Source organism: Triturus cristatus, chromosome 2_2 (genome assembly GCF_964204655.1).
Source record: "Triturus cristatus chromosome 2_2, aTriCri1.1, whole genome shotgun sequence".
NCBI classification, from domain to species: Eukaryota; Metazoa; Chordata; class Amphibia; order Caudata; family Salamandridae; genus Triturus; species Triturus cristatus.
The window spans coordinates 523,316,402-523,335,364 of NC_140582.1; the positions used below are offsets into that span (position 1 = coordinate 523,316,402).

The 18,963-nt window shown below is 43.2% G+C and overlaps 1 protein-coding gene across 6 annotated transcripts in view; it reads right to left on the minus strand.

Moving 5' to 3' along the window:
- Window positions 1-18,963, minus strand: part of IQCM (IQ motif containing M) — a 1,338,699-nt gene that overhangs the window by 1,266,857 nt on the left and 52,879 nt on the right. For 4 of the 6 annotated variants that reach the window (XM_085641646.1, XM_085641645.1, XM_085641642.1 and 1 more), the window contains exon 3: window positions 13,233-13,268. The exons of the other annotated variants lie outside the window; for them this stretch is intronic. In XM_085641646.1, coding sequence (XP_085497772.1) covers window positions 13,233-13,268 — 36 coding nt within the window. The remainder of the gene's footprint in view (window positions 1-13,232; window positions 13,269-18,963) is intronic. 6 annotated transcript variants of the gene reach the window in all.

Below are 18,963 nucleotides of genomic sequence, written 5' to 3' on the forward strand. Positions count from 1 at the left end.
CTGAACTACAGAAACACACTCTATGCTTGAATCAGTGCTCAACTGACCAGAAGTCTCCAGACCATACAAAACTTAGGCTCACCCGGCACCTCCTACTCCACACTCACATCACCCGCACCTCAAAGAGCACCACTTGGCCTCCAATCCACAAACAAGCACTCTTCAAACTCCTCAGCACCTATACAAAGCCTTCCACATTAGCCCCACATAACTCAATAACCACATAAACTTCCACAAACCTACCAGACACCTCAGCTTAGCAGGACTGCTACACCTCCCCCCTATATTTAGAACCAGGTCTGACAGTCACACTTCTCCTACTTTACTCCTAAAGTCTGGAATGACATGTCCTTGTAAATCAGAGTCCCCTCCTCAGTTCTTGAATTCCGCAAGAAACTGAAGACTAGCCGGCCCTGGCTTAGCCCATACAGAACATGCTCCAGCGCCCGGATACACTCCCTGGTGAGTCATGCACAATACAAATACATTCAATATAATATACCATAATACTACAAGGGTTGAAGGAGGAATTAAGTGTAGCTCTGTGCTTAAACAGATGTACCACCAAATGTGGGTGCCATACTATAACCGATATTTGTGCAAAAGCTTTTGCAGCTATTTTGACACAAGTAGCCACTGTAACATGAAGCGGCTAATAATCAGATGACTATCCTTTGGCAAAAAAAGGAGGAAGGAAGTGAAAAAAAAAGTCAATGAAAACTAATTTGAAAGTGTGTGCAGTTTCTGGGAAGGTAGGAACAGAGGTAGAGTGGAGACAGGTTTTGGTGATGATGACAATTTGAGAAATGGGGTTAATGTGCTGACAGAAGACAGTAGAATAAGAAGTTGTTATAAAAAGGACTCAAATCTTAATGGATGGTTAAGAAAAAGTTGGCTTAAAGGGATGGCCTTTTGTTTATCAAACTGGGTTTGAGCCCCCTGAAAGAGTGAGTAGCCTCTCAATTTGATACATACCGAAGATAATGGCGTGAACAAGACTAAAAAGAGAATTATTTTTAAGGAGCACATTGGACAAATAACTAGAGAGAGTAGAGAGAGAGGTTGTGAATTGTACACAAAGCCGTGAACTATATCTACTAAGAACATCATCGATGGTTTGATACAGCTGCCTTCCATGGCTTGAGAAAAATTGAAAACGGGTATTTGTCCTTTGTAGTTGGATGACTTAGTTTTGCAACATATATTGATTATAGTAGATTTATTTTCAAGGTGGTTAGAAACTAAGTTTATTTTGGAGGTGGGTGTGTCTGGAAGTTATTAGATGAAACTTTCTGTAGTTAAATACTTATTAGAGATATGCAGACATACTTAGCAGAGAATATGAATAGGCATATAAGGTGTTCGTTGTAACATCCCAATACTATTGAAAGGTGCAATAAGATCATTAAGAAATGTATTTGATGTATATATCTTGTAAGAAAACCTAGAAAGATGAACTTCCTGAGAGAGGGATTGCATATTGGTTGACACATCATACAGTTTAAGCTGCTTGGTAGAAGTAAATGTAATGCTAGAGTGTGTTCCAGGTAAATGAAGTGGCGAAGAGGATTTGCGAATTGTAACAACAACAGTGAGCTGAAGTCTATACTAAGTACCTTATGAACTATGGGAGAAATATAATTTCAATAGAATAACCATTGTCCAAGAGCATTTGTAGAAATGTTTGGATGATTGACTTAGAATCCTTAGGAAACATGAATGTCCAGAGAGCAAATTATTTGATAGATGTATGATCTGAGGCCACATTATTAGACACGCTTGCAAATGGGTAGAGGGGATTTTGTTTCATGGATTTTATGGTCTGTCGTTTTCTTTCGGGTTAACCTCTGTGTGCTGGTTGAAAACTGAGCATGGTGTTGGGGATGTAAGTGGTCGGTACTGTTCAGAAGTATGGGAGGTTTGCATTTCATGGTTGCTGATATCATCACGACAAGAGTGAGGAATTGACCTTTAGTATGTGTAGTTGGAGTGAAATACTGTACCACTACCACACAGGTGTTATGCATTTTGCATACCAGGTTTAGTCTATCGTGCATGGCTTATACCATTGCATAAAACGTACTTGTGAAATGGCACACTCCACATTGGGCTAGTCCTCAAAGGCCTGCAGCAATGCCCTTTTGTTAGAAATTGGGTCTCTAGTTGGCACAGGTATGCATCCTGTCCAAGTAGGAACCACAATCCTAATCAAGGTAAGTAACTACTCAACCTAAAGCATCCTGTGCTCACCCTCTGGTAGCTTGATACAGATCAGTCAGGCTTAACTTAGAAGGAAATGTGGTAAAGTATTTGTGCAATTACTCATACAACAACACAGTAAATGCACCACAAAAAGACTCCACATCAGTTAAGAAAAATAAAAAATATTTATCCGAGTAAACTAAGACCAAAACGACATAAAATCAATGTGTAAAAGTTGAGATATCAAATTTTTAAGAAATAAATGCAGTAAAATGCTTAGAAGCAAGTAGCGCTAAAAAGGTTACTTTATGTTGCGCTGAACTGGAGCAAAGTCAAAGTTCTGGCCGACTGCCATTGAGCACCAGCTGGCTACAGGACACACGCAGGCCCCGGGAATCAAAGTGCCTTCCCTGGTCACAAGCAGCGAGATGTGTCGATCTTTTCCAAGCAGTGAGGACGATGTGTCCGTTCTGAAGAGGGGTGCCGGAGTCAAGAGGCATCAAGCGATGTGCCAGTTTCTGCTACGCTGTAATAGGTGTAAGTCGATCATGTAAGGGAAAGAGGGCATGTACTTTAGCACTGGTTAACAGTGGTAAATTGGTCGGACTCCTAAAAGCAGCAAAACCAAGGTCAGAAAAGTGGAGTGAGCCAGGCAAAAAGTTGGGGGAAGGCCAACCTAAGGTTGTCAGGTCTAACGTCAGTGCATTGATTTGGGAATAGTGGCAGTTGAAACAAAAATGGCAATTGTTGAACGGCTTCTTAAAAAGCCTCCATGACCCAAAAAGCTGGGAAATGTTTGATTGATCTACCTTTTGCCATTCACTGCAAACATCTGAAAACATGTTAGTGATGCTTCCATCATTGGGTTGTAGTCCTCAGTTGATGAAATGGAGTCTCCTCTGCATTTCCTTATATATACTTTCCTCGTTGACATGTATGTATAATGCTGATGGACCTAAGCTAGGAGTCCAGTTCTATGTCCGTACAGATGACACTCTGTTTACCTTTAGCTTAGCAATGAGTGTAGCTTGGTCAGTAAGCCGGGGTGAGAGCTTCAGGTTTTCCGACAATCACACTGGCATATTATGTGAGTCATTATATGAGAAGCAGCACATGAGGAGGGCTTAAGGGCCAGTGGAAAGGGAAAGAAGTGTGGTTTGTCAGGAGTACCTAATACACAGTATTTTGTACAAAAATCATGTTTTAAGACCTTCAAAATAGAATCGAGAGTGCGTGTGTGAGTGTTTTTGTCTCAGTATTTGAAAATCTCAGGTGAAATCTGACAGACACATTCCCATATCTGCCTGAAAGCTCCTGTGCCTAACTATTTATTAAATAATACAGTTATTAGGGGGTGTAACACCCCAAACACTGACCCCCAAAGCTACGCCCAGGAGCTTAACACAGGAAGCTGAGGGCCCACTCACGGAGAGAGAGTTTCTCAAGATGTAACGCCTGTCTTGCTTGGATCCTAAAGTGGTCAACTTTTTACGTTTAAATCATTTTACTGGCATTTAACATATGCATATTAGCCATAATCCTCTGTATGGCATATGAACAATAGGAACAAATAATCACAATATAACCTATTTTTTCAAAGATGAAACATATAGAAAAGACATCAGCTTTACATGTAAGGTAACTCCTACAAAAGAGAAACAAAAGAACGGAAATCTATAATGTCCACAGGGACTTTAACGAGAGAAGAAGCCAAGTGCAAAGAGACAACAAGCAAATATGCCAGTCTTAGAAATCTGGCATAATTGACCTATCCCTGCTTACTGTAAATTACCCCACAGTTGACCACCTATCCGTGACTCTGGAGCAGTAGTATCACCATTCCACCCACACCCGATGTGAAACTGTAAATAGATCAAAAAGTAATGCCTCCCGCATTATCCCGGGTTACATTCTGCAGCCTCTTGAATAAACATATAGTTTCTACCCTACGGGTAACTAAGTTTGGCAGGGATGTGCATCACCACTTTCACCCCCAAGAGTCCAGCAGTTTCATTCAGTAAAGGATTCTACGAAATATGTCTGAGTTCAGATTTGGGAACAATAGGACTGAAGTATTTTTTCAATACACCTCTTTCTTCCTTGCAGGTAGCACTCCTTTCTCATATGTCTGAAGACAACATAGCAGATTTGGGCCTGCAGTCCACTGGCCTCTCAGAGGAACCTGAAACACTTAGGGCTCGATTCACAAAGGTAAAGTTAGACCAAAAGTCTAACTTAGACCAAAAATCTAACTTTACTACTTTTCAGTATTCACAAAGGTAAGTTACTACTAGTAACTTTATGACTAGCAATCTTACTAGTAGTAACTTTACTACTAGTAACTGTACTAGTAGCAAGTTTACTAGTAGTAAAGTTACTAGTGGTAATTTACCTTTGTGAATACCAAAATAGAGTAAACTTAGACTTAAGTAGTAAACTTAGACAAGTCTTAACACTCGCCTTATTATGTACTGTGTGATACGCTCTATAGAAAAAGCCTTCCCATTTCTTGAATGTAAAAGTCTGCCCTATCTCTGCCTCCTAGTACAGTTGTCTGACACTTTTGAGTTAACAGGGAGGTTGACCCAGAAAGGAGTATAGTTCGGAAATCTGGTGGTTGTCTTTATCTTTTAGCAAGAGCCACTTTTCAAATGGTGTTAGAGGGCAATGGGCAGAGGGATGTGTTACCCAGTGCCCCTGTTGTGTATATCGCATGTCATCTCACTTAGCTAGGTGGCAAAGGGGGCGATATTGGTGGAGTCAAAGTGGTTATCAATCCGGCCAGCACTCCGAGTGGTCCTTAAGCATACCTGATTTGAAATCTAGGTTGGCAAAGAGGGGGGGTCAAAAGTCAGGGGTGGGTCATCAGACCGTTTGACTTCAACACCTTATCCCATACCGCTAGCTTGGTCTGTGTGACAGGGGAGTAGTACAAACCCCAGTGTCTGTTCTGTCAGGGTAGTTATGGCATCTTCTATATGTGAGTGCCTGCAAAAGCCTGGTTCATAAAGTGTGTTTGTTTCTGGGACTCAGGGTGCTCCCACTCCACCAGGAATCTAAGCTGTGTGGCCAGGAAGTAGCATGTGCTATTTGGTATCCTAGGCCTCCTTCAGAAACAGGGCGGTATGTGAAATGTCATGCCTTAGGAGGTCATTTTCGTTCCATACAAAATTGTTAATCACCTTCTGCATGGTTTGCAGTGTGTTACTGGGTGATATATTGGGTAAGGCTTGGAAGGTATACAGAACTTTGGGTTGGGTAGTCATTTTAACAACTGTGATACAGCCCATTCATGAGAGCCTGTGGCACTGCCATGACCTCAAGTCAGATTTCACTTGCCCATTGAGTCATGCGTAGTGAACCTCTGTCATCGTAGCTGCCAGGAAATGAGTTGTATCCCTAGTTAGGGAAGGGGATTGTAGGACCATGCGATCAGGAATCAGGCCTTCAATTGGTCTTGGAGGGGTGGTGTCACGGTGAGGTTCATTATGTGGGACTTAGAGTTATTTACCTTAAACCTCGAGACGTCCCCAAAAACCTCCAGTTCCTGCACTAGCAGAAATGTAAGTGGCTCTGATAGGGCCACAATCACATCATCCGTGAAGAGGCTAATAGTGTGGGTTTTCCACTCTAATTTTACCCCTGCGATTTGTGGAGCTCCACTGATGCGTAGTTCCAGAGGCTCCATGTACAAAGCGAAGAGAAGCGAGGACAGCAGGCATACCTGACGCGTCCCCCTGAGTATAGGTAAGGAACATGAAGCCACTCCATTCACTCTCACTGAAACCCTTGAAGAGCTGTATCCGCAAGACACACTGCGGCACAACCTGTCCCCAAATCCAAAGTGCCTCAAGGTATCTAGGATGAGCAATCGTTATACAGCATAATCCTCATCTCCGGTCCAGATAGAGAATGACAAATGTTCTAGCTAAGTTAAAGGAAAGCTTCAATTCTATCATGGACATGGAGGTTAGGATTGTAAAAACTTAAAACTGTTGGTGATGATAGATGTTATAACACAGTCTGCTCATATTCTCAAGAGCACAGCATAAGTGGGAGCAGGACTAGTGGAAATGAAGAGTGCTGAAGGACATTGAAAGGGTTAACTTCACTGGAAGAAATATAAATGATAAAGCTTTTTCATACCTGCTGCTAGCCCTGTTTTGTGGAAGTACCAATTTCCCCTCGGAACCCTGGGATGTGTAGTTTATGATGGTCAAGTTTTTGTAAAGGCTGGTAAGTTGATTACATTAGAAAGAAATGCATAATCGTCACCTTTTTGCCCTTAATAGAATTGAAACTTTCCATGAAGTGAGCCAGGATTTTTTTAATTTGGCTGCAAACATGTTGACTGCTGATTCAGGGTAATGTAAGTGATGTAATGAAGGCCTCGGCATCCTGGTTCATATTTAGGCGGCAACAAATCACTCTTATTTAAATAAAATAACAAAGATGCTCCTGGAGAATTATTATGGTCTGAAACTGTGCGGTCGGTAACCTGCACCAGCTTTACTTTCTGCATGATAGATGTCAGCGTTAGATAGATGGCAGTGTTGCTTTACCACATGATTGTAACTAAAGGTACGGAAACAAAATTAGAGTTGATAAATGCCAAAGTCATTAGAAATGAGGACTCTCCAAACATTCTCACCAACTATAAATATTGTATATATACGTGATTTAAAGAAGCTGGTTTAACATCAGTACAGACAGACAGCTCTGTGAAAATGATAACTGATAAACGTCTCATAAAAACATTCATCGGTAAGCAACTGACTCAGCCATGCAATTCGCCTTGAAAATCACAGACGTGTGACATATGTATTCATTTCCAATAGTGGACAAGTAACAAACAAAGTCAGGGTAAAGAGCTGTGTGAATATGAACAAATGTTTGTTGTAAAACAAACATTGCCAAAGAAAATCCGTTAGACCTCTACTTCTTTAAGTTATGTCATTTTTAGTGCGCTATTGCCGTGTTAGCAGAGTTGAGGGTTAACTAGATAATACGCAGGAGACAGAGGCGTAATTAAAAACAAGCATTTGCAATGCAATAGGTCTCGCATTTGCGAGAGTTTGAGTTATTGGCATTGTAAATAACAATGCCTTTTATTTATGTGTTTTGAAAACCTGCCAGTGGTGCGTAAACACGCATTTTGTACTTATAGTCGTTGCTTACGTGAAGCAAGGCTGGCAGTAAAGTCCCGTGCTCTCCATGCCACTGGAATCAAGCTATCCTGGCTGAAGAGGGGAGAAACCCCGAAACCGGTCCTAGGATGCTTGTTTCCAGTCCAGGGAGGACCTGGCTTGGCAGTTCGGGCTGGACTGTTCCCATGAGGCACAGGGTCAAGACTGATTTGCATATGGCTGGGTTCAAACTGGAATGGCATGGTGAGCAAAAAAACGATGGATTTAGGCCCAGATCTCTGTACTGGGGTGAATGTATGACATTGTTCTGCATTCTGTCCATGTCCATCAACTGTTGTTTTTGCATTTGTCACCCCGAGTGGGACGGGTATGCTCAGACGTGAGTCCCGTGCTCTCCATGCCACAGGAATCAAGCTATCCTGGCTGAAGAGGGGTGAAACCCCGAAACCGGTCCTAAGATGCTTGTTTCCAGTCCAGGGAGGACCTGGCTTGGCAGTTCGGGCTGGACTGTTCCCGTGAGGCACAGGGTCAAGATTGATTTGTATATGGCTGGGTTGAAACTGGAATGGCATGGTGAGCAAAAAAACGATGGATTTAGGCCCAGATCTCTGTACTGGGGTGAATGTATGACATTGTTCTGCATTCTGTCCATCAACTGCTGTTTTTGCATTTGTCACCCCGAGTGGGCCGGGTATGCTCAGACGTGAGTCCCTTGCTCTCCATGCCACTGGAATCAAGCTATCCTGGCTGAAGAGGGGTGAAACCCCGAAACTGGTTCTCGGATGCTTGTTTCCCGTCCAGGGAGGACCTGGCTTGGCAGTTCAGGCTGGACTGTTCCCATGAGGCACAGGGTCAAGACTGATTTGCATATGGATGGGTTCAAACAGGAATGGCATGGTGAGCAAAAAAAACTATGGATTTAGGCCCAGATCTCTCTACTGGTGTGAATGTATGACATTGTTCTGCATTCTGTCCATCAACTGCTGTTTTTGCATTTGTCACCCCGAGTGGGACGGGTATGCTCAGACGTGAGTCCCGTGCTCTCCAAGCCACTGGAATCAACCTATCCTTGCTGAAGAGGGATGAAACCCCGAAACCGGTCCTAGGATGCTTGTTTCCAGTCCAGGGAGGACCTGGCTTGGCAGTTCGGGCTGGACTGTTCTCATGAGGCACAGGGTCAAGACTGATTTGCATATGGCTGGGTTCAAAGTGAAATGGCATGGTGAGCAAAAAACCGATGGATTTAGGCCCAGATCTCTGTACTGGGGTGAATGTATGACATTGCTCTGCATTCTGTCCATCAACTGTTGTTTTTGCAGGAAAAGAGGCGCAGTTATGTCACTGCCTCTGAAACACACAGAGGTCGAACATATTTAACATATTCAGTATATAATATTTGTGGAATACAGGCTCAGAATAAAGCCGGGGCATTTCGTGATCAGCAGAGGCTGCTACATGCTTCACATGAGTTAAGGCACTCTGGCCTCACTAAGGAATATCCCAGGCTTGTGTGGCTCACCTCTAGGCCTCATTATGTCACGTTTCTTTCTTTAAAGTCACTGCAAGCAACTGAAAAGCGGCGCTTGCACTAGTGTGCTCACAAATAGTGCCTGCTACCCACTGCTGCTTAATGGCGCTTTGGAAAACAATTATTGCGATCACCATAAGGCAGAGTTATGTACGTAGCACAGACATAATGTTTAGTAACTATTCTGTCTGCAGCGGGAATGGATGGTGGAGCAGACGAACCGTAGACTTACTTGTGCATGTTCTTACACTGGTAGTTTCTTTTATCACCTCCTGTTTCGTCAAAAGCGACCTAAAGCTGCTGATGACTCTGCGGCGCTAGCAGAGGAAATGCAGTTGCATCACATAACGTAGAAAAGTCTGTGTCCTTAAGCAGTGTTGTGGGAGTAGGTTACAGAGATGAGTGAAGGTGCCAGGCTGGGAAAAGTGGAGCGGCTTGAAGCAAAAACATTGCAAAGTACATTAAAATAATTCAAACAGCAATGGGGGCATTCGGAACGGCCAACACTGACCTACAGCATGGCGACAGCAGAGAGAGCCGTGAGGGCACTGCAGGAGTGAGGAGAGGGGGCAGGGTCAAAAGGGGATGGTGAGGCGGCCCTTAGCACGTCACTCAGTAAAGCCCAATGTGCTTGAATGTAGAGTAATTATACAGGAACAGGATTGGCCAGATCAACAGGGTCTTGTGACGTTATTTCTATCCTTGGGCATGCCGTGCAGCCACCGTTACAAATCATAACACTAGCGATTTCTCAGCAGATTGACACAACGCGTGCAAATTTATGTAGATAATTGTGGTCTTGATTCTCTTTTCGTGGTGGCAGGCGGCGGAAACAAGCACCCTCTTACACAGCAAATGTAATGAGAGAAGAACATGATTGACAGCCTTGCAAGAAACAAAGAACACATAAAGAGCCATAGTGGATTGAGACAGTACTTAGTCCCTGCTGCATGGGCGGAACAGAAGGGAAAAAGGAGGAACAAAGAGGCAGGGCTGACCACTAGCACGCAAGAATTTCTAAAGGGCACTGAAACAAGCAAATCAAAATCAGTTGGATGGCTTTAAGCCAACATGAGAAATTACAACAGGTCTCGAATGCTCGACCTAATGACTGAAGGAATGAATGAATGTTGGATGTGGTAAGGGGCCCCTGAAACTCACAGCCATACCACACAGGTATCCATAGATTTCTCACATATAAACATTGGAGTGATGACACAGTCGCTCCCAGAGGAACACACCAGCCAGCAATGCCAACTTTGAAGCATAAGTGTCACGTTTTTGCAGTTTGCGTTTCTTGTGATAGAAAGGATTTAAAGTAAGTAGTTGCAGTGTCGTGACATTGCATTCTTCTAGTCTTTGACGTAAGATAGTATAGTTGGTGGTGCCAAGGGTGCTCACAGATCTAAAAGGATAGGGACTCGGACACCGGCCCCCTCAGCAAAGATGCGTAGGTCACTCAGAAAAGCTCTAGGTCCTGTGGGAATCTGTAAGCCAGCATGTTGCTCATTCAGGGTTCCGTTCTCCTCACCAAAAACCTGGATTTGTGAGTCCTGACAGTTTGCTCCAGAATGTTTGCCATATATGGTAAGTCTGAAATTGGCATTATGTTTGACAGGTCACTCTGATAGGCTATCGTGAAGGATTAGTGTTAATTATGAAGGAGTTTAGTTGTTATGGATTCAATGTGGCAAGATGATTAGGGTACTTGTTCAGAGAGCACTGGTCGGTTAGTATTGCTATTCATCTGTGCCCCTCTATATTTAGATACATATATAATGTGATTGGAGGGTGAACGCAAAGACACAACTGGAGGCTGCTCAAACGCAAGGTAAAGATGGCGAGGAAAAACACAGTTATTCAGTGTGATAGCTTTTAAGTCTGGGTAATGAGTGATATAGCTCCCTCACAGTACTGACGTGTCTCCGAGAACATTAGAAGTGCTGTTTGCTCAGCGAAGCATGGTGGCAGGCTCTGAGTAGTGCACATTTTTCTTGCGAACAAAACAGATAGCAAATCCACAGTCAGTTCCCTGGCGTACAGAAGACACCTTTCCCTCCCACATCTGTAAATACCAGCTCCTGCTTAGAAAAATGTACAGATTACAACTTTAATAACTCCGGAGTCTTATGGAATTCGCCCACTCTTAGACTGAAAGGGTATATACGGGGCGGAAGAAAGGCAAAGACCAAAAGTGGGACCCATAAAGACCAGCCTCTTCCTTCCCAAAATGGACAATTGACTTTTATCAACAATCATTGCAGTAAGACTCTTTCCATTGTAAGGACTTATTACAATGGCCATGGTTATCCTGATTCAGGTATAAATGCGAGTTTGCGCCCAAAATTGGCATTTCAAGTGAAAAGTATTTACAATGTGGTTTTTGATTTATCTATCCTTTCTAATTGATTTGAGAGTTCCGACAATATCAGATAGAGGTTATTAGCAAAATACATATATTATTTTAAAAAAAACAAATTAGAACAAATTAAATAAATCAACATTTAAAGGCCATAATTGGTGCTAATAAACTGTTTTTATCACGCAATCTACGTTTTGAGACTAACACATGCAGTCCCAGGGAGGGTAGGCTATATTGTCCTCATATTGACCAATCGAGTATGAATCCGCCACACAGAAGTTGTTTATGTTTAGGTCTCTGAACTTGTTAGTATATGGCAACTGAACTATAGGCTGTAGTATGAGATAAAATCTTTTCCCTAAACATATTTTGGGAAAAAATAATACACAGAACTTCTTTTACAATAATTATGTTTTTCGATGCCCTCTTAGACCAATTTTAAAATAGCATTCTATGGTACAAAACAAACTTGTGCAAAGAAATACTCATTTCTAATTAGAAAACACAGTTTTAGAAGATAGACTTATGAACTATCAGTAAAGAAAAATGTGTAAATATTTGAAGATTTGTTTTGAATCTGTAATAATCCTTTCTTTAAATCTAAATGGATAATAAACATAACAATAACATTGATGTTACAACGTTTTAAACAGATTTCTTATGCTCTATGGGCCTGATTCACAAAGGTAATCTGAGACAAAAGTCTAACTTAATGACTTTTGGTATTCAGAGAGGTCATTTATGAGTCATAGCTTTACATCCTCAGTCGGGTCGGAATCTCTGGCTTCGACCGCACTTTCCGTAACCGGGCCGTACTCTCTGGCTCAGGCCGTACACTCCGGCTCAGGCCGTACTCTCCGGCCGGATGAAGTGTAATCAAAGGGCTGGAGTGCAATTTTTACAAAAAAGGAACATTAGGAACGTGTGATAAATGGTAGAGGAGATCATGAAAATCAGCATGGGCATGAAAAACTGTGTGGCCGGACACTACATCATATCCTAGAAAAGTTTGCTCCTTTGCATCATGGTACATGCAGTCCACAATTTGCGCTCCCCTCAGCGTTGACTTAGTGGCGAATTGACTGTAGTGTTTGCACTAGAGTCAACACTGAGGCGAGCCCAAATTGTGGACTGCACGTACTATGATGCAAAGGAGCAAACCTTTCTGGGATATGATGTAGTGTCAGGCCACGCCCTTTTCCCTGCCCAAACTGATTGTCATGACCTCCTCTACCATTTATCACAAGTTTGTAATGTTCCTTTTTTTGTGAAAGTTTCACTCCAGCCCATTGATTACACTTCATCCGGCCCGAGCCGGGGAGTATGGCCCAAGCCAGTGAGTACGGCCTGGGTGTGAAGAGTATGGCCGAAGCCGCAGATTCCAGCCCAACTACGGACGTAATGATACGACTCGTAAATGACCTCTGTGAATACCAAAAGTCGTAAAGTTAGACTTTTTTCTCAGATTGCCTTTGTGAATCGGGCCCGATATGCATTTCAAAGGCTGTGAGTTTAGCATGGTAGATGAACACACAATGGTACGTCACCATAGGTTTGTCCCTTAAGTATGATTAACTAGAAAAAGCTTTGAGCTATGAACTTCGGCACAAGAAAATAATTGGGTTTAATTGTTACAAATAAAATACAAAGTGAACTAAAAGATGTATGGGGACGTAGAGATTTACAAAATGGCACCTTGGTCAAAAAAGTACAATACATATAAAGATAAGATTATTGCAAAATATGTTTTGGTAACAACATTTTAGCAAAAAATGTTTAAGAAAATGGTTTTAACAGATTGAAACCTGTAACTAATGGTTCTAGTCATTTTGGATGTTGCTCATATGCCTGAACAAAACATGGAAAACACACTGATTTCTCATGCGCTGCTTTGTTTTTCTCAGGGAGTGTACTTCTCATTGTAGGAATAAAATGGGGCTATGACTGTAAATCGGGAGTAAAAAGAAAATCTAGATAAAAAGCAATATCTTACCATTATGTGGCTCCAGTCCTGCTCTTTCCACGCACTCTGACAATGAGAAAGACAGTAAACAAAAGAGCAATGTTAATATCAGTGTTAGCCTGCTTTATCACTTCCTTGCTGAAACCTTAAGTCTTGATTTAAGGTCTTCTGGGCAGCCGTCCAACCATCAGATTAGGGGAGGACATAATGTCAGCCAGCCTGATTGACTTCCGCCCGCCAAATTTAGAGATCACCATCGGCCCATCAGTGATCTCTGTACATTCAAAGGAACCATCGTCACAGAGGTTTGCCTGAAGGTACCAAAAGTTTGGTGGATGCTTTCGTCGGTTTTGACAGCCCCCCACTAACCAAAACTAACTCACTGAGTGGGAGTTTGTTTTTGAACAGTGAATATCTAATGGCTCCCATACCCACTAGGTTTTTTCCCTGGGTGTGAGGATCTGTATTTTAATTTCTCTGTTTATCACCCCCAAGTTTTACTTGGCAGTGACGGACCGAAAACAGGATATCAGCCCGTCCACCATAATTTGGGGAGGGGGCAGGACTTTACTCTGACAGCCACAGCACTCCATTAGGCCATAATATTAATCTTTCCATCAATGGAGCTAACAGGGGCTCCACCAACAGAAAGCTAACAGTCCACCTGACTTTAAATAGGGCAGGTGGATAGAGAACTTGGTGGAGAGGGTACTCCATCACGTTTGTCAGAGTACCCTGTCCGCTAAGTTCTATATCAGAAACAAAGTTACTATAGTCATATACTGTCTGGTATAAGTCAGTATTTAAACGGCAGTTATAGCATGCATCTTAACCCAAGAGTCAGACCCCGACAAACTCGGATTGGTTGGCTATATCACTGTTTGAAAAACAGCCTCATGTCAGAATGCAGCATGCACTTATGAATGAGTACAATGACCAAAATAATATACTGGGCGTCGGAATGACCACTGAACAAAACAGTTATCAGGATGGTGAAATACTGGCATGTGTGGGGGCGTGGCCAAGCCGGCGACCAAGATGGCCGCACGGCTCTAAAGCTCCGTAAGGCTCTCCAGTACCCTGGACTGTTCGGCTGACTGATCAGCTTATGCCTCATGTTTCCTGCAGCCACTAATACTTGTATGTTTTTTCGAAATATTTTAGAAATCTTCTGGACCAAAGAACTAAAAGGTACTGGCCTATCAATATTGGGGGTCTCACTAAGCATGCCTATCACTAGGGAAGGTGATATCGTTACTATCGTAGACTGACACCGTATTCAGTAGGATCGTTTATTGTCTTTCTAGGATATTTGGGACATGTACAGCAAAAAAATTATAAAATGCTTGTTATGTACTATTGCATGCCATAATAACACTACAAAGATGTTTAAATATTGTGTATAAGAATTGAGGATTTGTAAAAGGAAAGCTTTATTGATATGCATCTTAGTTCTTTACTCTACACTGGTTGTTGTATTCTGGGATTTCTAATTTATTATGTATACATTTTGTTATTTTGTTACTTCCAGCCCTGAGGAAGTCGTTTGGGTTAATCCCTTTGGCGACGAAACGCGTTGGGAGTGGAAGATTCTGTTGACAATTAAAGAAGTTGGAAGCCCGAATGAATACTGTTCTTCTATGACTTACTATCATATTGTGTCTTCAATAATTGCGTGTGCATCGACATAAGTAAACGGTTGTATCAATCCTGGATTGAGCTTTCGGGGATCGGGGTGGTATTCCCCTTGTTTGATAGCACCGCAGATATTTGTGGGGTCAGTCATTAATATTGTGAAATCTTGTTGAGGCGCTGAGTTTTTTCCCTTACACCCAATTTCACACCAATGAGATCGTCACAACACCCAGATTACCAGGTTCGGTAAAGTAGAGGGTCCATTGAGCCTCTCTCTACTCACATGGAATGTATGAGGCTTGAATGACAACCACAAAAGACGACAGATCATACATTATTTAACAAGGCACAGGGTAGATGTTGCACTCTTACAAGAAACACACTTGCCAAAGGTCAACAGGGCACATTTTGGGTCTAGATGGGGAGCAAATAGATATTTCGCGAATTATAGTAACTACGCTAGAGGGACAGCCATCTTAATTCATAAAAGGGTGCCTTTTTGCATGAGTTCCGTTCACCAGGACAGTGAGGAACACTATCTAACAGTTACTAGAACCCTGTCTGGTAGGAAAGTGACATTTCTGTGTATATATGCCCCTAATGTAGACTCTCCTGTCTTCTTCCATGCCCTGTACTCGCATCTAGACAAGCTGGACTCACAGACGTTGATAGTGGGCGGAAACTTTAATTTACTGCCTGACCCTGTCAAGGACAGCACGTCCAGGGCACAAGACACTAAACCCCGAGCTCATCAACATCTCCAAGAGCTATGTGATAGGTTCTCTCTATTAGATGTTTGGCGGAAACACAACCCAAACACGACAGAATACACACACTATTCAGGGCAACACAACACATGGACTAGAATAGACTTTTGGTTACTCTCGCCAGACATTTATGGCTGGTGCCCCCAACTGGAGACACTGCCTAGGACCTATTCGGATCATTCCCCAGTTAAACTACAGCTGCAGTCCCCCCGCCCGGAGGGATGTGAACACCTATGGTGGTTCCCTAACCGCGCCTTACAGGATGAAGTTTTCAGAGCAGAAATACAAGAGGCTATTGTAGATTATTTTGATTTAAACACCGGCTCGGTAGATTCATGGGCAGTACTGTGGGAGGGGTTCAAAGCGGTCCTCAGGGGCATAGCAAAACATGCTGGCGCCCTCAAAGATCTTCGTAACACATTATCCAAAGTGGAGCAAGATCTCAAGAGACTAGACGAGACATCAACACAGAACACATCTCCCACATATGAGCAAAGACAGTTGGTGTTGTTGGAGGACTACAGGGAAACAGCAGACAGGGAAATCCTATTTATGGGGAAACACCAGACCGCTAGATGATATGGAGAGGGGGAAAGGCCCGGTAGGACACTTGCACAGTTACTGCGTCCACCCTACCACAAAAATACATCACTGAGCTTAGGTCCCCCGACTCACACACCTACACCACTACAAAAGACATTCAAAGTAGCTTCCTGAGGTTCTTTTCAAATTTATACAAATCTATTCTCGGTGTAGATAAAACTGCACAGGAGGCCTACCTAGACGAAATAGCGTTAGTATACCTGGAGAAATATATGCAGGCCTTCCTAGCTGAACCTATCTCAGTAGCAGATGTGCTGCTTGCCATTGACTCAATTTGGGATTCCTCGGCCCCTGGGTTAGATGGATTCAAAGGAGAATTTTACAAAACATTTTTTAAAAAACTGGCCCCTAAACTTATTGAGGTGTACGCGGAGGCCATGGAACGGCAGATACTTCCCCCACTCTACGTGAGGCAGTCATAATTCTCCTCCCCAAACCTGGCAAAGACCTTACGCAGTGTGTTTCCTATCGTCCGCTGTCCCTGTTGAATTTAGATTATAAAATATTGGCAAAGGTCATCTCCAATTGCCATCTCAATTAATGCAACTTATCATCTCCCCAGCTCAATCCAGATTTGCACCTCATCGCTCCACCTCCCTGAATCTACACACGTTGTTTTCGGTCTTACACAGAATGGACCCTGAGACGCCAGCAGTCACCACCCTACTGGATACGGAGAAGGCTTTTGATACTTTGGAATGGTCCTTTTTCCTCTACATAATGCGCCTCATGGGCATGCCCATGGGTTTTATTGCTACAACAGCCCTTTTATATAATACACCGACTGCCAGATTGCTGTTGAATGGGACTCTTTCCAACCCCTTTTAGCTAACGCGAGGAACCAGGCAGGGCTGTCCACTGTCCCCATTATTGTTCATTCTGGCCCTGGACCCCCCTCATACGTCATTTTCAAGAGAAACATCTCCACAGGGGATTACAATTCAACACTGGCCCGTTATTGGTATCCTTATATGCCGATGATACTATATTGTACGTTAGACACCCACAGGATAATTTGGCAGAGCTGTTTAGAGAAATCCTCCAATTCGGAAGTTTTTCAGGGCTGGGCATAAATTGGCATAAATCGGTCATCTTTCCACTTCAACTCAGTACTAAACCATGGGAATTAGAGTTCCCCCTTGAATGGTGTACGGAATCTGTAAGGTATTTAGGCATCCACATCCACCTGGACACCTCACAAATACTTAGTCTTAACTATGGCAGAGCTATAAACGCACTCGACACTCAGATTGAGAAATGGTTGAAGTTACCCTTGTCGATAGCCGGACACGTAGCCGTTATCAAAATGGTTGTCCTACCCAAATTTTTATATTTCTTTAACAACATTCTGATTCCCCTCACCACTAATTTTTTTGACACACTTCATTCGCTTCTGAGTAAGCTTGTTTGGGGGGGTAAGCGGGCACGTGTCCGTTGGGCAGTCCTCATGTTGCCCTATGAGAGAGAGGGTTATAATGTGCCGGATTTTCAACTGTATTATTTGGTGGCACAATGTAGTTATGCATATTCCTGGTATCATCCTGAAGCCCGTATCCCTTATTTGAAACCAGAGGCAGACCTGGTATTACCCGGGCACCTCTCGGCGGTGCTGCCTGTGGGCTTTCCCAGAGACCCGGCCGACATTCAGACTGTGTCCTCCACAAGCTGGGCATGGCATAAACTTTGCCGAATCACGGGAACGGAGAAGCTCTACTCCGCTCTACCTGTGATTAATCCTCGTCTGCTTTCCATTACGTCAGAACGACTGGTGCAGCGTACCTTGGCAAAGTATGTCCTGACTAAACTGGGAGACTTATATCCGGACGGACATATTTTCTCCCCGTCTGAAGACACACGCTTTAGCGCAGCAGACTTTATGGATAAATTTGTATTGTGGTGCATCTTCTCCGCACTACGCTCCACCTACCCAACATTCCCATTAGAACCGGTCTCGTTCCTTCCTTTAACGCTACTCATAGAGAAGGAAGCCAACACACATCTGATATCTAAGCTTTACAAGGCTAGTGCTGCTTTGAAACCGGTGCAAGATAGCAAAATTCGCAGCGACTGGGAACAGGACCTGGAAATCACTTTCACAGACAAACAGAGGGCCCACTGCTGCTCGGTTACACAAGACGTATCCCTAAACAGCAGACACAAGCTCCTCCATTTCAAATTCTTGCGTCGCATCTATTTTACTCCGGCGCTCGCATATAAAATAGATCCCACTAAGCTTCATATTTGTCGCAAATGTTCCGCATCTTATGCTGACTTCACACACCTCACTTGGACATGCCCGACTTTGCACGAATTCTGGAAGCGAGTTCATCACACGCTTGGTCTGATATTACATATCCCACTGACCCCGATTCCTAGGTAGCACTCCTCAGCTACACTGTCATGCTCCCTAATTAAAACGCGCAGGTTAGCCTCTTTATGTCTTCTATTAGCTAAGCGTGATGTGGCATTACACTGGGGACGGCCCACTGCCCCAAATATTCAGGGATGGTTGCGCAGTATCGCATATTGTAATGTCAACAGTGAGCTTTATGCTGATACGATGCCCGGTACGTCTCGTCCAAAGGATATCTGGGGGCCATACAGGACGTATGTCGAGACTTTCAGACAAGAAAATGAATCGCAACTGGAGCAGGGAATAGTCCCAGCGAGAGTGGGGTTATCCTGTCCGAGTTATTGGGTTACAGGTTTTAATATTCATGGGTGTTACGGTTCTAAAATAGGACCACTCCGATTGC